At 36.3% G+C, this 25,026-nt stretch overlaps 1 protein-coding gene across 2 annotated transcripts in view; it reads left to right on the top strand.

Annotated features, from left to right (window-relative positions):
- Nucleotides 1-25,026, top strand: part of CDK17 (cyclin dependent kinase 17) — a 90,434-nt gene that overhangs the window by 43,898 nt on the left and 21,510 nt on the right. For both annotated transcript variants that reach the window (XM_064655401.1, XM_064655403.1), the window contains 2 exons: nt 5,551-5,715; nt 12,202-12,335. In XM_064655401.1, the coding sequence (XP_064511471.1) occupies nt 5,551-5,715; nt 12,202-12,335 (299 nt within the window). The remainder of the gene's footprint in view (nt 1-5,550; nt 5,716-12,201; nt 12,336-25,026) is intronic.

A 25,026-nucleotide genomic window follows, 5' to 3' on the forward strand; every position in this document is an offset into this window, starting at 1 on the left:
ATCCAACTCCCTGAGAGTACATATATAGAAAACATATTGCTGCTTTGAGTTATTTAAATATATCTTATATGGGAGCTGTCACCTGCAATCAAGTAATTTTACTGAGTGGATCTGACTGCCTTATAGCAGTATGATTAAGTATTGTACAGCGCAGCATGCCAGCTCTAAAATGTCAGAAATTCACCTGCTTACATTCTACACTTTCTGAAGAAATAAAGAGCTTCTTGACAACAGCTTCTTCAATAGTTTGTTCAAAATATTTTGTATTTCCAGTAAAAAAAAAAATTTTTTTTTTACTGCTGAGACACATGTAAAAATTGAGTAATTATTAACAGAGCATACATTCAGATCAGTTAAGTGAATGTGTAGTAGATGATGCCAAAATATGATTAAGCTATATGACAGTGGCATTTGAGAGGCCTATATAAATAATCTTAAATGGTTGTTAAAATGCATCACAAGCTTCATGAATGCAAGGCTGTTTAGAGAATGAATATTTAGTTTCACAAATGTAGATTTTTGACACTTTTTCGTTCTCTATCAAAATGGAAAATTAAAAAAAAACAGCCTTGGAAGTTTTCTGGAGCAAGGGTGAGGTCAAGGTGGGTGGAAAAGAAACTATGTAGAATCCTGACCTATAAAAACCAGTAGCGGATTCTCGGGACATTTATTGAGATTTTGTGATAGTTGAGCCAGTCCAGAGTCAAGTTGCAGATGAGAGTGGTGAGTGAGGTTCTGCCCCCACCTTTCTGCCAGCACCCGCTCTGTGTACCCCATGGTGATCTAGTTCTAAAACCTAAATCAAAATTACACTTCTTTTCTGTGGGAGGAGGACCTTGAGCTACATTTTAGGTAGCAGCAGTGAATTGTGGCAGGCTTGCTGTCACCCAGAGTTCACCCTTACTTAGAATACGGAACATGCCTGAGTTCAGTCCCCATTCTGTACCCAAATTGCTGAGACACAATTCTGTGTCTCCAGTATCACTTGATTAGAAAAAACTCCACTTGTGTACTTTATTTGTATAAAGTTAAAATACATATTTATGTATTTGTATGGTTTCCATGTCCAGAATGGATAACGGTTATGGAATAAAATTTTTTTTTGCAGACTTAATCAGCTCTGTCAGAGATGTTTGATTTAAGGGATAATGTTGTGCTGTATGACAGGTGATTTGGTTCTTTATTAAAGCTAGCTTGAAGCAAATATCATTCTAAAATTTAGGCAGTGAAATCTGAAAACCAGCTTGGTCTTTTTGTCACATAATAGAGATACTCATGGGACATAAAAAAAAGAAAGAGGTAGTTGAGTATGTGGTATTATATATTCATAAAATGTGTTTTAAAATGCATTTACATTCCTAATGAAAACACTTTCTTTCTTTAATCCACCAGCTGACTGATGTGTGACAGTATGTCAGTTGCTGAGACCTTGCCAAGAAATGCCAGGCAATTCTGCAGGCTCTCTGGAGCTTAGATTAAGTAAATCCAGTTAAGTAAATCCAGCACAGGAAAGAAAGTGGTAGTGTAGGTCTTTGTTCTTATAGATGGACAAGGAAAAGAAATATCATGGATTTATTGAAAAATTGCTTAACTCCGGAGTAATTTCAGGTCAGCTTTGTGGTTAATTTAAATTGCAGTTAAAGGAAAAGTCTTTATGAAATACTTGGTTTTAGCTAATTCCTCAGACAGGCTACTTAGTTATATACACCAATGTTTTACTTGATTCTGGCAGTTCTCATAATTATGAAGTAATAAAAGACAATTCCACTTATGTTAAAACATGAATTTATGTAATTTCATAACTGAAAGATTTCAGTGTCTCATTTGAGTTATTTTCTGGGGTTTTATGTTTGTTAGCATTAGTGTTGGCATTATTTCAAACTTAGCAAAGCAGTGGTACCTTACTGGGTACTGTATTTTCTTAAAGTATATGTATGTATTCTAAAACAAATCAGTAACATGGTCTAGCAACTCTTACAAGGTTAATAAGCCAGGCTTGGTTGTATTTTATAGCGTGTTGTCTTTGGGTAGTGCTGTTGTATTTATTTTGGGTCATGCTAATAGTAACGGAAGTTACTAGACAATACAAGACAATTATCCAAATGAAATAAATGGTCAGCTCAGCATTCACCAGACTTGAAAATCGAGTAATACAACACTGCATAATCACCATGCACTGCCCAGTCTTCAACCTTGCTGAAGGTGTACACTTAAACAAGATAACATGAACATGGCATTAAAAAAGGGGTGTGTATGTTTTTATAGATATAAAATTAATGTTTATATAGATATAAAATATTTTTTTATTGTAAAAAGTGTTAACTTTTTCCACACTTAAAGACTAGATTTGGGTGATAGCTTAGTAGGCTGCATAAGAAATGTAAGAGTTGAAATGGCATTTCTTGAAAGATGAGTCAAAGATCTCATGATTTTTTAGCCAAAATAGGAAGAGAATATAATAACAACCAATGAAATACAGTTTAAAAAGAACCACTGAGAAGTCTCTGCTTCAACTTCTTTCCATATCAGTTTGGAATTACAAATTATAGAGCAGGGTAAGGAAAGAGAGCTAGAGATAAATAATTAACAAGACCCTTGCTGGAATGGTTGTGGCAGCGAGAGCCAACACGAGTGAACTGCCTAGGTGCTGCAGAAGTCTTATGCTGTAAGGACAGCTGGAGTTCTACCTGTCTGTTCTCCAGTCTCTGAGAATGACATTTGAGGGCAAGTCTAAGATTAGAGCTCAAAATATAACATCCTTTCCCCAGAGAACTGTACTGGTTTCTAGTTCAGAGCCTTCGTGAACTAGGCAAGTCTCTGTGTGGTTAGTAACCCTGAGCAGATTTCTTGTTCGGTCTCCCCTTGAGCCTTGTAAGTTCTGATAGTTGTAGCCTCCTGTGGTGAGGAAACACCACAGACTGTGTGGTGTGAAGAATCATTTTGTGTGCCATTTGCAACCTGCCACAGCTGGTTTCACTACCCTCCCTCTTGTGCTGAAGGAGGTGGTGGATGCAGCTGATTCCTAAGTGCCCTCTTCAGTCCTCTACAAAGTCTGTGGGTTGTATCATATTTCTACTGGTTTAATCTATATGAGAGAGGAAGACCAGACTGTGTATGATATACTTGCACAGTGAATTTTCTGTTGTTTTTTTTACTCCCCTTTTAATTTCCATCATTCATTTTGACTGTGGCTGAATATTAAAGCAACAGCAGCGTGAAAATACCTACTGTGCTGCTGGAGACACCTCCGTCATGTCAGCTAAGCCTTTGAGTGGTTACTTAGTACACTGACACTAAGGTAAGGAATGTTTGTGAGTTTTATATAGGGAACCATTTTTTTAAAGGCAAATCAAACCTATAATCACAGAGATAAAATTATAGGAAGCAGATTATAGATGTATATAGTGTATGCATTTAACTTTTACAGTGTCACGTGGAATAAGTAATAGATTCTATTCAAAAAATTATGAGGAATTTGCTGCCTGCTGCCCTAGTATAAACATGCTGTTGAAGGAACACAAGAAGGAAGCTTATACCATGCTTAAGTCAAAAGGGATGATGCAAAATATTAGAAACATAAATAAGCATTTGGGACAGAGATGTGCAGAGTTTTGAAGACCCTGATTATACTTCATGAGGATATATATGCATGTGTGGTGAATTTTTCATTATGTTCACCTACTTTGAAGCTGTATTTATGAAGGATGGTAACTGAAGGATGCAGGCAGGTTTATAAGTGCTGACATGTCCTTTCACATTTGGTTTTCTGCCTGCAGCATGGTTTTTTTCCGGGGTTTTTTGTCGTTGTTGTGTTTGGTTTTTTTCTGCAGCAGCTGAGTTAGTCTTTTCTTGGTGTTTCTTTTTGGATTTTTTGTGGTTTTTTTTTTTTTGTCTCACTGTGTTATACATGTTTATTTGCAAAAATCCGTTGCACAATTATTTCTTAAAGTCACTGCCCTGTCCTTGGATAGTTCTGTGTGCTTCTATCTCTTTGCTTCAGACTAGTCATAGTAATATATGCACAAGGGTTTTGTATATGTGGGGAGAGAGTGGGTTCCCATCAGGATCCTGCTTTTATTAGAATAATAGGTATTTCTTGCTGTTATTTTCCTTCACCATTGAAATTCTGCTTTCCATACAAAATTTTCTCCTAGCTATATTGTTCTTCTTACCTTATTTTGGAAGGGAAAGCAAGATTTTGGGGTCCCTGCATGTGGGAATATAAGTTGGGGTGCTGAAATGGCATCCTAGACTACTCCCTGTCCCAGTAGGCACGAGTGGAGTTCTGAGAAGATCCTGTCTGTGCTACACTCTGGGAGCAGTGGCTCCAGTGACACCTTGGCGGGTGCTGCTCTGTTCAGTAGCACTACTCGTGCTGAGGTTGCTCAATGCGTGGCTACTGCTTTTTCTGTCTTCTGAATAGTACCAAACAACACAAATCTGTAATGTTAATAAGAATCAAACGATGGAAAAATAAAATCAATTGAATCACAAGTGGTTTTTGAGCATATCTTCTGGTCTTTACCCTAGTACAGGGACAGTGCTTGCATGTAGCTGCCAAATGACTCTGATCTCTTCTTCTGAAGTGAGAGTATTTCTCCTTTATTTTCTTGTATGAATGACTTCATTGGCGGTTCTGATAAATCCAATTTTGTGACAGTCAATGCAAGCTGACATCTGTTCTGCTTCTTCTTGGGGTAAAAATGTCCTCTTACATTTTTACAGTTCGTCTGCTTCTAGTACCATGTCGATCCTTCGAGTGCTAGTCCATGTGTGCAGTCAGGTTACTGAGAGAACATGAACTCTCTATTTCTGTGCACACTTGTAAATAAGATTTTGAAATTTATAACATTTTATCTTTTTAGAAAGTGTTTATCAGTAATAATAACTTTTACAAAAATCTCAAAATCCTGGTTTTAAGTCTTAAGTACTATGAACTGTCTGAAGTACAGTCCGGTAGAAAGGCAAAATAACAAATCAAACACTTAATTTTTCTGATATCCTGTAAGTTAATAACTTTAATTATGACATGACAGCTCTGGTAGGTATAGACAGGTATGCTTACTTCTAAGGACGCCCAATAGCAAGATCTTGCTACTAGTGACGCGAGAATTTTGAGAGGCAGAATGTTTGCAAAGGCTTGCAGTTGAATTTGCTCATCATAGTTGATCTAACAGCTGTTCTGTTTAAATTATAGTAAAGATTTGACACTGTGCAGTAAGACAGTAGAAAATAATTACAGTGTTCTCATTTTCTTGAAGTTCTAAGACTGTATATTCAGCACATTTACTCATCCAGCATCAGAGTGACAGAATTTAATAAAATTAAATTTGCATAATACTTAATGCCATGTTTTGTACTCATTTGTTAATAGAGAAATGGCAGTAGTATGATGGTCTACTGTTAGCATGAAAGATAATCTTACCAGACTGGTGATTTCCTGTTTAGTAACTGTTTTTTTTCTTTTTCTTTTTTTTTTTTCCTTCTGGCATGTTCCTGACACTCCTACTTGCTTGTGGCAATGAATATTTTGATCCTTGTGAATTGTAGAGCCTATTGTGAAGAATGGCAGGCCTCCAACATCTCACAGCATGCACTCGTTTCTCCACCAATACACAGGATCTTTCAAGAAGCCCCCTTTACGGAGACCACATAGCGTCATAGGGGGCAGCCTCGGCTCCTTCATGGCAATGCCCAGAAATGGGAGCAGATTAGGTAATTTCCTACATTGTTTGTTTAAATGAAGTTTTCTGTGAAAAGTGATGTTTGTATTGATTCTTAGGAAGAGAGATGATGATTCTAATGCTTTGATAAATCTCTGGGTATGCAGTAATTTTTTCTGGAATTGTTCGAGAATTTTGTTTTTGAGGCACTGTCTCCTAAGATTTTCAGGAAGAAAGCAATCAGAAGAACACACAGAAATCACTCATGAATTTTTGACAAGTTGCAATGTTACAAAAGTTACAAAATACTCTTTCTAAATACTTTGCAAGGAACCCGTATGTCCATCTCAATTAAGCATTGGCAAGAAGTACAATAAATGTAATATGTTAAAAATAGAGAATAATTGTCTGATATGTGGAATTGTAGAAGAACTGGTGTATTACTTTGCATTATTAAAAGAAAAAATGGTTTTTTCAGTGACAAATTAGACCACTCAACTATAATTATCTTTTTGTTGTGCTCCCGAGGTATATTTGTGCCTCTGTAAAGCAAAAAAGTTGTGAAATATTTTCTCTTCTACAAGTAATTTGTCATGTTGCTGCCTCCAGTCACCATTAATGTTTTACCCTGCTTTTATGTTATTTTAAATTATGCTTAATTAATTGATTCTAGAAAATGAGAGCAAGTCACAGCTTAATTAGAATTTTATGATTTTTTCAATCTTCTGCCCTCATTCAGAAGTGTGTGATAAACTGATCTTCAAGATTAAGCTATGAATCTTCAAGATAGTAGTCAAACCACTTATATCCTACTCTGCTGTAATATCATTCATCATTTTCAAAAACATGCCTTTTTACTGCTTGTGCTACTGTTCAGACTGAATCTGTCTTCTTCAACCTGTCCTCTTGAATTGACTATAGCAGCTGTCATCACACAAGAAAATGGGTATTAGTGTGCACAGTTTGACTGCTATATCAATTCCTGATTTCACTCAAGTACTGTACACAGGATTTTATTTTTTTTTCGTTTTTTCCAAGCCAGTCTTTAGTTAACTTGCCAAGAATCTAACAGGAAGACAAAGTTTAAAAAAATTATTGTGTACTTAAATTTGTCAAACTAGATAAATATAAACTGTGTGGAGGAACAGCAGAGATGTTGTTGAGTACAGAGATGCTTGTACTCTTGTACTTGTGTGTTGACTTTACCATCATTCTCTTAAGATTTTGAAATGTAAATTTACCAGTGACTTATTCCTCTCCAGAATTTCACTTCCTCTTCACGAACTTCAAATGAGCTTTGCAAAAGGAAAATTCATACACAGAATCACAGAGTATTCTCAGTTGGAAGGGATACGCAAGGATCATCAAGATGAACTCTGAAGTGAATGTCCCATAACAGTTTTTGTTTTCATTTAATGATCCTTCAGTTTTCTCCAAAGCTTTATTTTTCATCTGAAAAAATATACTAATATATAAGTATTGTGAAAGGATGACGTTAGTTATATTTTTCTCAGATGATCGCATTTTATAGGTGAACTATTGTTTAAATAGCATGCATGATTTGAATATATTAGTCTGTACAAAGTGTTATAATAGCATGTTTTAAATAGCTACAGATAGCTGTACAGTTTGTAATTTTGTCAAAGTAGTATGGAATAGATGCACAGAATGAATGTATCATATAATCACAGAATGGTTTGGGTTGGAAGATCACCTAGTCCCAACCTCCCTGGAGCTTGCCATGAGCAGGGACAATTTTCACTGGACCAGGTTCTTTATGTGTACATTAAACACCTCTTTTTGCTTTGGATATGATGATGCCATTTTTTTACTCCTTATTTGATGAAAATGTAAGCTACTTATACATGTTATACAGTGGTAGAAAACACAAGTACAAGTATATGCAAGCATAATTACTCTTTCTGCTCCTTTTTCCCATTTTTCCTCCTTTTGTTCCTGCCATGTTAGAATGGTTATTGCTCAGCAGGAAGCTGAGGTTTTGCCTGTGGGGATAATGACATCACAAATTAAACAAGTTAAATGTACTACGCTACATGAAACTTTTATTTTCTTTGCTTTCTTCATCTGTCCTCTTTTCTTTACAGTTTTTCCTTTATTTCATAGGTAGAAAAATGCGGTCAGAGAGATATCCTAGAAATATCACAAAGTGATGGCAATTAAAGGACGATTATTTGGTTAAAAAAAACAGATGAAACTGAAACCTGCCACAAGTGCATCTTCATGGATGCTTGTTTTTGAATAAGATTTTCAACGTAATTCATTGAAAAGCCAAGGAGTGTTTTGGAGTTTTGTTAGTTTTATTGAGCATTGTGCTTGAGTTCTTGCAGTTGTGGTAACGTGTAAAATCCAAAAATACTTTAAAAAGAATTTCTACGTGGAAACTCTCTGTTAGCTTTAGGTTTCATAAAATGCTGTGTAAAATAAAAATTTTTTAACTGTACCTCTGTTTAAAATTTGTTTAGTAGTTATTTAATTTAGTATTCAGTTATCAGGATGTTTTTAAATAATCTAGATGATTCCCAGGCCAAACTGTGAAACCACCGAATGAGGGTCTAGCGGAGGGATTTTTTTTAGTTCACTTGGATCTATACAGCTTCTACAGTCACGTGCCTCTGGAAACATTTAACTGCTACAGTCCATGATAAAACCAGAGCTAATAAACTCCTTTTGGCCCTGACCTGGCTGAATGCAGAGCAAACCTAATTGTCCTTGTTCCATGCTTACGTTAATGGCACCTCTGGAGAGGCACCTGGAATGTGCAGAGGCACCTGAAGCTGACCCTCCTGGTGAACAGTAGTAACAGCCAGGAGAGAGTTTATCCCTGCTTTTGCCAGTCGAGCTGATATAGTTGTGGAGAAGTTTTCATTGTCATAATTATTAAATGAAAGGAATGAGGTTCCCATACAGTTTTTGTAGTTCGATAACATTAACAGCAAAGGCAATTTCTATGGCCTTCCTCAATTTGAATCCTATTATTAGTGAAACTAATCTTAAAATATAGTTACTTCATAGAAAAGTAAGCTTTGGAAAAGTGTGCCTTGGAAGGAATCCAATATGCAAGTCATGTGATTATTTTTGTAATAATTTGAGATAAGGTGGAAAGATCATACAGTCTGACTCAGTACTGACTAATTAGTGCCTTTGATTATGGCTCACTTGGAGGAGTTCTCCTTTGCTGCACTGTAGGTTCCCTGTATTAATTTCTTCTGTGATGTGTTCCTTGCACAGCCTGAAATGAGGACTTCCCTGAAATGAGGACAGCCTTTTCTGAATTGAGGACAGCCTTTTCCTTTAAATGTACTTCCATAGTTACCGTGTTACACTGTAGGCATCTACAGCTTTAATAAGATGTGTAGAGTACACTGAAATAAACACCTGTGTAAGAGAATGGCTTCGATATTCAGTGAAAGCAGTTCAATACATTATTGAATGTTTAAAACCTCATAAGACCATTGCAAGTAGGCTCTGATGCAGAAGAACTTATCTGTAGAAAAGCTTAGTGAAATTAAGGAAATATTTGCATGATTTTCGTCATTGCTTAATCAAATGTCATCATGCACCTGTGTAAAAATTATTAAAATGTCTAGGTTAATGCCTTAGTCTGGGGTTTATGCTATTAAAATAATGAACATAAGGCTCTACTAATGCCTTTTTACTTCAATAAAATAAAAAGATGAATTTATATTAGATGATGACACAGTCAAATTATTCTTAAAAAGCTTAAAATTATATCTATTTAGAAAATAATTAAAACATCTGCAAACCCTTACAGATAAGAGCAGTTGGGTATTTAGCCCATTGGAAACTCAGGCATGCACTTAATGATACATTTTTGGATGCTACAGCCAGTATCCTGCTTAAGCCTGCTTGGTTATGGGTATGTAGCTTATCCAGACTTACCAGAATTAATCAAATCACAACAGTATTCAAAATCATCATCTTATATAAGTCTGAAATACTGCATTTTTAGGCTTGTGTGGTACAAACCACTTCATCTTCACATTCCTGATATATAAAGAGCAGAATCTCCCTGCAGCTACATTTTTTGTCCCAAATGTATGGGTTTCTGTTACTAGTTCTTGAAATAGTCCTTAGTTGTGTGTCATAACATAGGTAATCTTCTTAGTAGAATTACCTTTGTCAGCTGGAGTGCTCTTTGTAGTTCTGCACATTGCATTTTGAACTGCCCTTTTTTTACTAGTAACTTTGTAATACAGATGCTTTTGTGAATTGAACATGAAAAGTATGACAGAATCAGTCCCCTAATTACTTTTTAATAAGTGTCAGTCTTTTTAAAAAAGGAAAATATGTAATTGCTCCATGGTTTAAAATACAGTTTTTTAAATACAGTCTTTTATTTTGTGGAATTGCTGCGATAACTGTCTCTTACCTAGCTTCCATAAAGAAAATAGACTTTGGGGCCCAATCAAGGGGCTTGTGCTAACATGAGGATAAATAACTTGGGGAACAATTGTCAGTAGGTGCTACACTTCATTTTACAAACAGAATCTCGAGAACTGTAATTGAAAAGAGGATATTTATTAAATAACTGATACTGTGAATGTGCTCTTTACCAGATACAACAGCACTGTCATAACAGCTTTGCTGCAAATAATGTTTTCAATGATGCTTTTATATTACTAAAGATAATTTCCCACCATTTGTTAGAGATTTTTAAAAATACAGCTGTCAAGTCACTACAGAGGGTAAGAGAGATTTCTTAGCAATCTGGCAAAAGAGAGTCACATTTTGTCTACTTAGCTTAAAGGTAAGGCTGATCTTTAGGAACCACTTTCTGGAAATCTCTTCCTTTGGTTCAAACTACTATGCTTTTAGAAGCATTGATGAATATTTACCTTGTTTGAAACCAAAAGATTGCTTCTTATTATGTAAGGAGTGCAGGTTAATTTTTCTTATTCAGTCCAAATCTGAGCATGACTTGCACAGAAAATTCTAACGCAGTGTGGATTTTAAATCAAATCCAATATAAATCCACATCACTGCTGGAAAATATGCTTTGTGCATGAGATGCATGCTTAGTTTGTGTGTTTAATTGCAGTATTTTGTGTTAAAATATGTGTTGCTAATTCCTTATGAGTTAATCTTTCTTTTTATATCCATTCTGTTTTCTGTAAAAGGAAATTCTTTGCACTGAAGAAGAATTTGTTCCTTTGAAGTCTACATGATTCTGTGTGAGACAAACTAGACAAGTGAAGATGTGCTGATAAGAAACATTGGCCTAATGGCTTTTTTCCCCCTAGAAAATCCAGTTTTCTTGCTTGTTGATAGTGAAAAAACTTGCAGTTTTTCTTTTGTTTTGTTTTGGGGTTTTTTTAGTTGCTGTAAGGCTTTGCAAATGATAAATATTTTCATGTGTGTTGGTGGTAAGACTGAATTGATCTCTATGTGTTTTCCTAATATTAGCATTTTTTTTAGGGGTAGAGGTCTGAGGTTTTTAGTTCCTCAGGTTCTCTTTTACCTTGTACAAGATAATGCTTAATATCAAGGGTCAGGAGAGGGCAGGGAAATGGGTGGGTTTTGAAGCACCTCGTATTTAATCGCTAGAGTAATTTTGAGTTCAAGTATTTCAGAAGTAATAATGGAGCATTACTCATAGTGAATTGCTTGTGTGACCAATTTCCCATGTGCGTCCTTTTGCAAATCATTTGGCTCTCTACTATTAATGACACCGCCTTGATTTCGTCTTGTTCATTACGGTGTCTTCCAAAGTCTGGAAAATTCTTTGGTGCTTAAAAGTAATGTATATTATACACATAAACTCTTTTGTGTGGATGAATCTAAAGGATTGTTTTAAAAATACCGATTTCAGTTGACATGAAGATCCTGCAACATCACATAACTCAGGCAGTCTGTTACGTAAATTCCTCCATGAGATCACAAGTTTCACTTAATTGCTCTTAAATGTCAGGTCCTCCACTGAATGCACTTGTACGTTGTGGGCCTCTGTTTAGATGGTCATAATACATCCCATTCCTCCACACTTGGACACCAGAGCATTTTATTTCTGAAGTTCCAGTATTTGTCGTTTCTGAAAATAATATACCCATACCTCTCCAGTTTGGGTTTTTTTAAAGCTTTCTGAAGATACATTTAGGTTACTAACATCAGGTATTCTGATTTGAAAATGCTAAATATTCTCAGTAATACTGTATATCCAAGAGCAGCTAAAAGAGAACAGGTACTGATGGAGTTTAGCTGGAAGGGCCTTTGGGAATTAAAATTGGTATTGAAATGTTTGTCTTTTGTTTTGGAAAACTGAGTTCTGCTGCAGTCCAAGTAAGAGAAAGAAAGATAAAGTCTACGTAGAAGTCCTGTAAAGTAAACCTGTTCATTTTGTGATTACTCCTGAGCCATAAAAAGTATATATCAAGGCTACCATGGCTGTGATGAGCCTTTGACTCTGCCATGTAATCTGAAGTGCAGTAATGATTGAATTGTTTTCCATCTCTTCAAAAGAGCTGATTAACTGTTTTCAATTCTTTGGATTATTTTTAAGATATTGTTCATGAAAATCTGAAAATGGGGTCAGATGGGGAAAGTGACCAAGCTTCTGGAACATCATCTGATGAAGTTCAGTCTCCCACAGGTGTTTGTCTCAGAAACCGGATACACAGGCGAATCTCCATGGAGGTAATTTATTTTTCATATAAGGATCATTTAAATTGACAAGAGAGTTGGGGGTTGCTTTAATTGTTTGTTATAAATGGTTGTCTTCTCAATTAACTGTAATTGTTCTGACATAAAATAGTTTCAGTTCTGCACTAAATACGTCCTCATTTGTCACACAGAAAGATGGTTATCTTGCACTGTTTATGAGCTGTTAATTTTGAAAATCTACATATGGTTTGAAACTTGGTTTTTTGGGAGGAATTTCTTGAGTGTAGCATTTGAATAGCATTCTGTCACATTCTGTGCAGTTCACTGAATGTATTCAAGAAGATACATGGTTTAGACATTTTTTTTTACTTAACACTGTTTTCTGGTCTTTGCAAAACTAATGCTACAGCAGCAATGGTCCTGACTGCTTCAGCCTTTTCCTTTCTTCCTGTTTTTTTCATGAACGGAACTTTACAGGATGGTAAACAAAAGGAGGAAAAGTACCTTATGAATAACTGTGCACATAATTTCCTTTATTTATGAGTCTCATTATGAATACTAGCCACCCTTGTGCTTGCTTTGTTGTCATTTCCCTTTGTGAACTAAAACAGAACACTTCCTTTTTCTTGAGCGTATAAAAGTTACAATTATAATGATGTCTTTGTTACAGAAGCATGTAAAATTTTTTCGTTGCTGCTTTATAGTATACATAGCAATATGCACAGTTCGTAAGATTTTAAATCTTCATTCAAAGCCTCATATCAAATACTGGATTGGGAGACAGATTTGGATAAGTTACAGTAGGGTGGACGTGCCAAAACTTTTTTTATTTGTGAGGCATTCTGTTATGCTTGGAATTCCAAGACTCCAAGCATGTAATGCAGATATGAATCCAAGAATGTTGTGAATTAGCTGTATTGATTATTTATATAATTTCTTGCATGTGGAAGGTTTTGTCTTCAGAATCCTGAATTTGTAAATTAATCTCAGGTTTGATCTAAAGACTTCATTCTCCCAAGTTTGCTTGCTGGAGTTTGCTTGGGAGAACTAAGGTGGGCCTATTGGTTTATGAGGGATACTTAAATTAAGAAAAAAAGTCATTGTAAAAACTTGCTTGGCAGAATGCATGCTGGAGAAACTAAAAATCAAGGAAATTATTTAAAAGGATTATTTACTTTTTGTTCATTGTCTGTTTCCTCTGCATTTTGAAATGCACACTTAAAACAGGAAAGAAATACAGAAATTAATGATGCATGATGAAATTACAAACTGAAATGGAAATCTGTCAAGTCTTCCAGAGAGGGCTAAGAAGCATTAAAGAGTTCTCTTTTATATTAGAATTTAAGAACTCTACAACAAATTACAAAAGAACTCAGGAAGAGTCAATAAAGTTCAGGAAATTTCTGTGTAGTTTTTCATAAGATGTCAAATAAATGCATATTTTCATTGGCCTCTCTAATTGTGTAACAAACCTAATATTACTGTTTAAGAGGCTTGGGAAGCTTCTAAGTTTTGTGTATGCAGTGCTGATTTTCTCGTTTTCCTCCGAATTCCAATGCTTGTTTCTGACTGTTGAAATTAACATTTTTTCTCACTGCTCAGTCAGTGAGAGCAGGAATGTTTTTTTGGCAGCTGTTCATGTATATTCTGTAAGAAGTGCAATGTTTCCCTCAAATCCCTTTAGTACTGATATGGTGACTTTTCCCATAAGATTTCATGCTAATGTCTGCCAGCAGCCTCAATTCTGAATTTTAAGAATGCTGCCATTGAGAGATATTTTTGGTGGACTAAAGTTTACTTCTTAGAAGTGCTTTGTAGGAGAGTAGATGGGACTTTTACCTGTTTGTGCATTCCAGAGGGAGAAAACTATAACAATCTTTGTAGCTTTGGTTAAAATACCTTTCTAATGATAATCTTTTCAGTCAACTTTCTAATTTCCTTAGTGAAAAGGCCTTAAGTGATTACATCATCTGCCTGTCTTTCCCTCCTCCTGTTTATCCCGTGGGTCATTTTTAGTCAGTTTTGACAAGTGGGTAGAAATCTTAGATGCTAATTCTCTATTAATTTCTGTGAAAAAAAAAGCTCTGCATCGGGAGACATTGTTAATGTATCCACTGCTAGGAAAGATGCAGACTTTATTAAATGCCACAGCATCCATATATGAGTTGAGCTTCAAGATATAAGTCAATAGAAAACCCAGTTTTACCCGTTTTGCTGTTTGTGGAACGGGATCGCTTGCTTCCTTGGCCTTTGAGGGAACCAAAGAAAGGTTTCCTCTTGCAAAAAGTCATGCCTGCATGCCTTGTGTGATTTGTGCCATGGAGCTGGCTGGTTCAATAGTAGCAATGTGATTACATAAAGAGAAAGAAATATCTTTGTTGTTAAGTAAGTTTCTGTTATTTCAGTTTTATTTTGCTGGCTTGTGGGGACAGTTAATCTGTCATCTCTAGACATCATTGAGTAGCCTATACTCCCTTTATAGCCACTTTAGCTGAGTTATAGCTGTGTGCTATACATACACGTTGGAGTAAATTAGTGTACGTGTGACAGTGTGTTTTTGCTGTAGTCTGCTGAAGTCATCAGTCCCACTTGAAATCCATTGTAGAATGTGTTTGATTAAATATACACAGTTGGATAAATGCGATAAATCAATACTCTTGTTCCTCCACATTAAGGTGAATGTGCCTGTCACACTATGGCTATGTGCTTTTTTTGTGTTTAGTTTGGCCAATATTCACTGTATTTATAGTGGTTTTGTTCATAATTACTTTGTTATATATGTTTGTTTCTCTCTGCTGAATTGACAGAGGTCCTGAGTTGTTTTGAAGGTAACTAATCAGGTAAAGCTGAAACCTTGGAACAGTCCTTTTTACTTGAAAGAACTTCGTGTATATAACCAGATTTTTCATGCTAAGCTTGACCTTCCTCTAGAATTCTGAAAATTATCAGCCCATCAAAGAAAAACTCAACCCTTATTTTAAAGTGCTTGCTGAAAGCATGCATACTGTGCTCAAAGTGCTAATTAGAAAAACTGAGTATTAGTATTCCTGGCATGTTTTGTCCATTAGAATACACATTTTGATTTTTAGTGCCTATCCCCACTGCAATCAAATAATGCAGAGCTACAAATAAAATGCTGTCAAAGAACAGCAGACATATTATCTTCTATAGAGTATATGAAAGATTCTGTTGGGAAATAAAACTTGATGTTTCTAAAATTTTTGTATATAGAAATATCTTGGAAGATAGAGAAATGCAAAATAGACAATGGAGAGAGAAGTGGAAAACATGTTTGTTGTAGCAGAATCTCCATAACAATAGAAAACTGAAATTTCATAACCTTAAATTGCTCTGCTTTAGATAGGAAGTCATCATACTGCCATGTAACCTAAATATGAAGCATTTTAGATATGAAGTGGTGATAGTGCAATGAGAAAGAATCCTGCTCTGCAGTGAGAAGTCTGCTGGGGTGAAAACTTTCCATACATAGAGATACCAGCTTTCAATTTGTCATATCCTCCCCCATCCACCCCCCCCTTTGACATACAATTTAGGCCAGCGTGACTGCTGCAGACAGGGAGATGGTGTGCATTTGCTTCTGAATTCGACAACGCTGCAGCTGAGGTTCTAATTTTTTTTTTTAATGATTATTTCTTGTTATCATGTGCTTAGAAAACAAAGAGAACGTACCAGAATCTCACTGTGTTGCCTAGATAAAGTTTATTTTGCCTGTAATCCACAGGCTACAAATTGTTGGTAAAGCAGTTGCCTTTTCTTTTTTTTTTTTTTTTTTTTTTATCTCCTTGCTTCCACTCATTCAGGCAGGAACCATGCTGTGACAGTAGGTGTGAGGTCTATTATGTGAGGAGTTTGGCTTCAAACAGCTGTTAGATTTCAATTAAAATGTCTACTATTCTCATGCTAATATTAATGATTACTTAGTAAATCAGTAAAATTATCAAAACAGTTGTATGGAATAATTTTTTCAAGTGTCAGAAGCAATACAGCTTAAGAATGACTACATGTGTATCTCTGTTTTAAGTGTATGTGCTTTCATCATGTAATGAGAAACACTTCTCTAGATCATGGAGCTACAACTTAAAGCATTTTTCACTTTGATTTTGCTTGAAAAGAAGACATGGGCAGTAAGGCATTAATATAAATTCATGTTTCAAGCTGTAAGGGTTCGCTGGGGTCCCTGTGCCCACCCACTGCATAGTGAGTGCATCATTAAGAGCTGTGGTGGATAAAAAATAGAGAAGCAGTCTGTGCAAATTGAAACATCTGTTTCCCTTTCCCAGAAGTCCAAGGTCTGTAAGCTGTCTTAGCATGTGAACTGGCGGAGGGCCATAACCCACTGTTCACCAGCCTGTTTCCCAGATATTTTATCCTGAGAAAGAGTTCCTATCCATTGGACTGTCACATTAGTGACAGAAGTGTGTTCCAGATCAGACTGCTCCTACCACACTGCTGTAGAGTATAATTCTCCCCTGGGAGGATTAGCTGAAGGGTCGTGCTTTTAGCTGAACAGAAAGAAATATGAAGGTTGTGAATTGATGCTGTAAAGCAGGTGAGCATTGTGCTGGTCACCTTCCGAAAGGAAGAGTGTGGATGAGAAAGAAGTTTTTGGTTAGCTTCACTCTTTACCAGGGCTGACTAGTTTGGGGGGTCTTGACACAGTCTGAGTAACTCAGTATGCTGTTGGTACAGCTGGGCAAGTGTACCTTCTCCTGAGAAAACCCCACAAAATTAATTGGTGTTTCAACTGACATAGTGTTAGGATTTTGTTCATAGGCTTCAGATTAGAATGTGATTTATAGATCCCCATTCACATGTGCTGCTAACAAGGCACTCTTGGATCTGTTCAGTTGCTTGAATGCTTGAACAGCAGACTGGATGGCAGTACTGACACAGGTTTTTGGTTGGGGCAGTGCAGTATCTTCTCCTTCCATTAGTTTTGGAAGCAGGAAGCCACTGTATCCAGGAGAGCCTGAGCATTCAGCCCTGCATATCTTGCCCCTCAAGAGGCTCCCAGCAGACATTACTGCATGATGCCTTCTCTGAGCAAAGTTTCTTCCTTCCCTCTTCCTTCTGTGCCTGGCAGCTGCAGAACTCTGCCTTATTTACTGGGTTTTGCCTAATTTCTTTCTCTTTGGCTCCTGAGAATGCATAGCTCTTTCTTCAGTTGTCTCTTCTGAGAATCTAAGCGTGTAATCACCTACCAGAAGATTTCAGTACTAGACAGACAAAAAGTTGAAGCTAAATACAATCAAGACTTTTTTTGATTTTCAGTGGTCACTGTATTATCTCCATTCAGATATGCTTGGCAGCTGTCTCAACCTTTTTCAAGGTAACACTAGAAAAAGTGTTATCATCTTTGTAAACTCCTACTTTCAAGTTCACAGGAAGTTTGATGATTTCTAAGTCCCTCTTCTAAAACCACAAATGTATGTTCTAAATTACTAGTACAGTTTTGATGAAACTGATGGACCTCCTTTTGATCTGTTTGATTAGCAGACTTTAATTTCTTTTGCATAAGAAAACTGTCACTGCAACAAGAAAAATAATTTCAGTTTGGATAACGGAGGACTTTAACCTGTTTTTTGCTAGATTTTTTAAAGGATAACTGTCTTTGTTATAAGCAATTGATGCTTTTTTTGCGTTTCTGTTAGGAACCTTTGTAATCCTGGTGCTAAAGTTCTTGCATTCCACTTGCAAATGCTTCTTCCTTTAGAAAAGCTACTGCACTAGGCAATGCTCTTTCTATAAGGAGGGAATGCATGCTGTTTTGGTTTTGCATTTTCATAACTCGGATTTCCTTTAAAGTTCCATTTAGGAGTAATCTGATATAATATTGGGTGTGTTCAGCCATCTATATAACACATCTCTAGTAATCACTGGAATGCATCAGCTGAGAAGTAGTAGGTTGCAGTTTCATACCCTGCACTCCAACCACACTTCTATCCAGGAAGGTCAGATTTCCCATTTTCACATTCAAGAAGTTGGTTTATTTTGTATTAGCTAGTTTCTTCATGGGACTTTCCATTTGGTACTTGAAACTTTGTTGATGGTGTGAATGCTAGTGTTAATAATTAACATTACACAGAATTTTTTTAAAGGTCCAAGTTGCTTTTTTGCAGTGGCATGTTCTGTTTCTTTTCTCATGGTATTTTTTCCTTCCTCTTTGCCTCATACGTCTGGCAAGCTGATAAATTTGTGCTACCTTCTTTCTTTTGGGCAGTTTCTCCTATTACTATGTTACAGAAACTGATGAAAACATACAGAAATCTATATTTAAAAATCAGGACGGTGTAGTAGTAAATGAGGCAGAGCTTGCTTTATTAGCTTCTGTTACTGCCCAGCACCTACCACTGAGTCAAACAGCCATCAGAGCCTGGATTTCAGCAGGGTTTATGTTGAGGCTGATGCCACAGAGTGATATCTTGATAGGCGATAATTTAACCAAGCAAACAAAATCAGACATGATCTTTTAGGGTTGTCATTTTTTTTTTTTTTTCATAGTCTTCCTTATATTTTGTAAGTTCACTTCCTTACAAGCTCTCTGAGGTCCAATAAAATAATAACAAAACAAAAGTAAAAGAAAAAACACAGAAGAAGAACTTTCAATTATTTCTGGCATAATCTGTCACAGATTTCCTGTGTATTTATACACTTGATGAAAAGAAAGTTAATGTCTCACATTTGAGTTTCATTTCTCCTTTCTCAGATTTTTCAAAACTGCTTTTAAGACACATGTATTTATTTTGTTTGGTTTTCATTGGTTGTAAATAGAAACTCCTGGACTGCAGTTTCTGAATACTCTGTGCTGAACAGTTTCAGTCTTTCCCTCTAAAACTACTGGGAGATATGAAGTAAATAAAAAAACCTGCCTGTGTTTTTTTGAAAAAAGAAAGAAAGAGCAGTTTTTATTCAGCCAGTCATTAGTGTAAGCAGCATATCCATGAAATGAAAATTCTTGTTAAAAGTATTTTGAAAAAGAAAGTGTTCAGAATTCGTATATTTGACTGCTTCCATGAAAAAAACCTGTTGACCTATAATTCTAATTTTGTGCCTTCAGAAATACTAATTGTTGCAAATACTACTGAAAAGATATTTAGCACATTTCATAAGTTTTTCATGGTGCTAAAGTAAATTAAAGCAAAGATACCCTAACTTTAACCTGGTTTCTGTGCTTTTTATTTTTATATTATTTATTTTATATTTTTATTTGGCCATAGCTGCTGTACATATTGGGATCAATTCTATCCCAAATATAAAAAGCCACGTGATTCAGTGCTCCAGATTGATGCTTTCTTAAATTGTGTTGCATTTCAATAGACTGGCTGAAAACCAGCATGGATTTATGGTACGAGAAGTAGCAGTGATCCTTTGTAGTCTTAAGATTATATTTTCCTTATTGCTGCTAACAGAAGTAAAGGTTCTTTGATGACCCTTTCCTCAAGTTTACCAGAATAGTAATTGATTAATTGTGATTTAATGTTTTCAGTGAAATAATAACAGCAACATTTAAGTATAAAGAAAAAATGTAGTATTCAGATAGAAATCACTCTGCTGAAGGCACTTTATCCATCATAATGAAGTTATAGCTAAACCTGTTGCAGGGGGGAATGATGATTGTTTTATACACATATAAGGAAGACTGGTATAGATAACTCATCCTAGCTGTTAAAATAGTCTTTCTGGCTACAGTAATTGAGGCTTATTTATAAAGGTGTTAAAAATAGCATCCTACAAGGATGCTGTAGGTTTCTTTTGATGCATGTGTATACTGGTGGTTTTGATTCAACACCTCAGAGGTCTACAGAGCTGTAACCAAACAACACAGTTCTTCACAAATATGTTATCTGATTTGGGGTTAGTTTTTTTTCTATTTGCTTTGCCTCTAGCAGTCTTGTTGTATGTCATAGTTTCATAGAGGATCCAGTTGGCTTCAACTGTGCTAACTGTCATTTGACAAAAATGCACTGAAATTTGATAAGGCAACCTTCAGAAAAAACTCCACAAGCTAAAATATTGCAATAAGTACATGCTTATAAGGTTGTATATTAGAATCTTTAAATTCTTACTGGCATAAGCAAGTGTCCTAAAATTAATGTTTGCTTTATGTATCATGAAGTAGCACCTAATACACATTTTTAGTTGAAATATGCAAGGCAAGAATAGAGGGAAAGGTTGGTTGTTTTGGGGTTTTTTCCAGTAAGCATGTCATGAAGTTAAACTGCGTTGCATAGAGGGTTATATGATGTAGATGTCATTAAGCATTCTCTAGTGAACAAAAGCACTGTGAGTTACTAGTGAACAGCTTGTGGTTGCAGCTGACACATCTCTCTGGTCCTTGCTAAAACTGGTGAGAAGGCTAATTCAGACCAATGCTTACACAAGAGAGTATTTTCATTTGATCTATAGTGGATTGTTTGGCTGTCAGACTGTCTGTATTCTTAGAAGAACAATTCTTTTTTCTTTGTGAGGCTGTAACAAAATCTTACAGATGGAATTTAGCAATATTAACTCTTAAAAGATAAGGTACAGTTTAAGGGAGAGGTGGAGAGCAAGTTGTCTCTGCTGCCTTATGGTAAAGTAACGATTGGTCTGGAAATGTAACTTATCGATGAACTGAAGACCCAAAGCAATAAGGATTGGTATATAATGATGTAGCTTGACAATATAGTCTGTCATGCACTGACAGAGACAGCTTCCTTCTTGGCTTCTAAACTTGTATCAGTGGATAATTACTCACTTTGCTTTGAAGGGGTAAGTTATCTGATAGTTCACTTTCTTACACCACATCACTGCATCATCACCTTAGAGACCATTCTCCTCCAAACCCATCTGGCCACACATAAGGAAATACTGGGTTTGGAGGTACTCAGCTGTTAGGTTGGCTAAATGAAACATTCAAGTAAGAATCAACTATGACTGATGTTATCGTGGTTTCCTGTTCCAGTTTTTCTAACAAGTCATTTGGTATTACAGGATTGCCCTTCTTGTGTTTTATTTGCATCCTGCTGCTTCACTGGCAGAGGCAGGAATCTTTCTTCTCTTGTTGCAGTTTTGAGTGCAGTGCCATTTGTAGCCCAGTAGATTTGAGAGAGACTTATTGTTGCAGCAAGATAGAAGCAGTCTGCAAAGTGGCACATTTGTTAATGGATAAAAATAAAAGTAGCCTTGTTTTTTCTGCTTTTTGTAGTGTTGTAAAAATTGGGTCCAGGAAGACCTTAACAAATCCTTCCCTGGGGCAATTTTCTGGTTATGTATTTTATTTTTGATTGTAGTTTTTCTGTTTTGTCAAAAATATTAGTATCTATTGTGTAAATGTGCTATGTAAGTCAAAGACGTAATGACTCGGGTTGTCAGAAGACAGACTAAAAAGTGTGAATGTTTCAAATTATTTCTTTTTCGAGCAGTTTCAACATGTAGAGTTCAAACATTCTCTGTCCTGTGTTAGGTACATCTTTTTTTAACTTGGGTGAAATTTAGTGAAGTATGTAGTGCATCTTGGCAAAAAAAAAAAAAAATAATGGTGAGTTAAGCAAATCCAGAAGTATTTTATTATAATATCTGATTTAAAGAGTGTAAAGTTAACAGTTTTCTTTTCACAAATAAAAGTAGGTTTATCCTGTGGAAAAATGTACTTTTTTGACAGGGTCTAAGAGAAGTGAAAATTGATCTACTGATCAGGAATGAGACTTTCTGGAAAGTGTCATGCTGTGACACTAAAGAATATTTTATGAGTCAAGTCAGGAAACTATAAAGGGGAATAGCTGGTAAGTTTTTTTTATGGAGAATAGGAGATGAGAAAAGGATAAGTAGAAAAGGAGAAGTTTGACAGTCAGATGTGAAAAACAGAATGTGATAACAAAATTCTAGTATTAAAGTCTTGGGAATGGTTTACTATTGGTGCCAAGTCAAGAAGCTGGTATTTGCAATAGTATTTTAGGCCATCTGAAAGAGGACTATAAGTAATGAAATAAAAAAATGTTAGGAGTTTTGTTTTTTACTTTAAAGTATGTGTGAAAAGCAGGCTAAGTTTGGAGGGTTTGGTCTTGGTTTTTGTTTGTTTGTTCATTTTTAATTTAGAAGACATGTTTGTTTACTCTATAATGTTAAATTCCTCAGCTCACAGGACCTACAGGATTTAAGTTGTGCCCAAGTGTAAGTAGTCAGTGGTAGACACAACATGCACATCAAGTTACAGCAACACAGTTGGGTGCTAGCCAGATGAAAGAAAAGGCTCCACGAACTGTAGCTCTTCTCAGAGCATTTGCTGTAGCTGGCATTAGAAATAGATGGTAAAGACAAGCACAAGTTAGGGTAGTTTATCTCCACAGAAAACAAAGTGATATTAGTGTCACAAGTGCTTACATGTTTATCTGCCATCAAGCAGGGTAGGACAAATGTGATTCTCATTTCAGACAAATTATAAAAAATAGATTGCATTTCTCTGCCAGTAATACCAGTAGAAAAGCAAAACTGAGAATAAGCATTGCATATGAGGATAGAAAATGTGTTTTTAAGTTTTGGAAGGAGGGGGGGAAATGCCACAAGCATTCTGGTTTCCCTAGCAAATCAAATGGTGCCTGAATATGCTCTCCAGAGTGTAGTCTGGAACTGGATCAAAAAAATAGCTCATTAAGTAACATACAGTTAACCTTAGGCATTTCAGCATTTACAGTACCACACTGATATATTTTGTTGCAAGTTGACCCCTAAAGATAACTATAAAGGAATTAACTAGAAAATGCTATGAATTGACAAAAGCTTTTTCATATATCTAGACCTCATTTGGAGAAACAAATCTTAAGTGACATGCAAGAAAATAATATAATTTTAATTTTTTTTAAAGATAGTTTGTTCTACCTGAAGTACTTTGCTGTCTCTAAAAGCTAAGGTTCCACATTCCAGTAAACCTTTGCTTCTTAAGAGTTATAAAGGAATGTACCCAGATTCCCTCTGCATAGTTGAGGGTCTGTGTACACCACTTACACACCTGTTATGTTTAAGAAAGGATATATAAAATAGCATAGAGACTTGCTGTGTTTCACTACCTTTAAAAATTAAACAAAAATTTAGAACATTTATAAAGGGATGCAAAATTAGTGTTAAAAATGGACATTTAACTCTGAAGTATTGACTGTCTCAAACTCTTAAGTATCTGAGTTAAAGAGGATAGGAAAACTCAGTCCTGCCTTATTCTTTTAACAGCATTGTAGCAAGATCTTCTAATGGCCTGCATCCTAATAGTTTCAATTATAAAAGCTTTCTTGGTTTTCATTTGTTTTTTTTTTCTTATGAGAAATGCTAACAGGTCACTGCATTCAGTTGGTCATTGAAATTAGTGTGGACAAAGTCCTTTGTCCAGAAAGTCTCTTTCTCATTGTTTCATGGAATTCTGCAGAGATTTAAGAGAATTAGAAATTCTTAAAAATCACTGTTTCCTACTGTTGCTGGCACCGCAGCCTGGTTCACACCAAAACAGCAGCAAGCTGTGGGGTTTGGAAGAGCAGGTTTTGCTGCTAGTAAAGCAGCAATGGCAGGATTGGGGTGGGATGGCTGCATGAGCAGAGTGAGGGAGCGGAGCTGGAGGTTGCATCTAACGTGCAGCTCTGGGCTTCATACTCCAAGGGCAGCCTCTCCGTAAAGGCTGTTCAGCACCAGCAGGGAAACAGGTCTCCCCTGGGCTTGACAGCCAACCCAAACTGGCCGAAGGGCTATTCTGTACCATCTGGCATGGCACTCAGCAATAAAAGCTGGGAGTAGGAGGGAGGAAGGGGGAACATTTGCAGGAATGGGGGAGGAAGGGAGGACATTTGTCTTTCACTTCTTGAGCCACTGCCATGCTTACTGAGGCCCAGCTTTCTGGGAAACAGATGGACCACCTGCATGCCGATGGGAAGCTGTGAATCAGTTCCTTCTTCCACTCTGCTTGGGCACACAGCTTTTGCTTTCCCTGTCATTCCCTACACCCACAATCTCCTCACCACCCTTCTGTCTTCTCTGCATCTCGCGGGAGCAGGGAGTGGGCACTCCTCTGGGTGCAGGCTTGACTGTGCACCGGGGTCAGCCCACAGTGGGAGGGTAGGTCTCATGCTGCCATCAGATGACCAGGTTGCCCAAGCATCAGCAGACTGCCTGGTCTTGAACTTAAGGCTCAAAATTGGTGGGTGTGTGGTCAGGTTTTTGCTTTTCTTTTAGTATTACCTCAGTTAAATTAACTGGGTTTTTCAACTGTGTCAGACTGATGTGATTTTAGTTTCCAGTTTTTCTGTTTAGCCACTAGGAAACATTATGCTTATTCCTCTTATGCACATCAAATGAATCCCCTTTCATGTTATCGTATAGCATTGAATTATAATTGCTTGCTTTTCCCAAGAGGTGGCAGCTTCAATTATTGCGAAAACTGGGAGGAATTAAGGTGGTACAGAGAAACAAGAAACAATAATTTCCATTTTTCAGATATCTGGGGTTCCAGTCTAAATTACTTTCTTTAATTTTGTCTATTTTAGGCAGTTAGATAAAGGATAATTGTAATACAAAAAAGACTTCTTATTTATGATTCTATAGTCTTTCAGATATTGATGTCATAAAAGGTTTCTGGCTGGGGGGTAGCAATCTTAATATATGGTTTTATAAAAGAAGTCTTGGATTGGTTGGCATTTCAACACAGCCAAATGTGCATGAGTATTGCAAGTAGAATAGTAGTGTA

Source organism: Pseudopipra pipra, chromosome 5 (genome assembly GCF_036250125.1).
Source record: "Pseudopipra pipra isolate bDixPip1 chromosome 5, bDixPip1.hap1, whole genome shotgun sequence".
Classification (NCBI taxonomy): domain Eukaryota; kingdom Metazoa; phylum Chordata; class Aves; order Passeriformes; family Pipridae; genus Pseudopipra; species Pseudopipra pipra.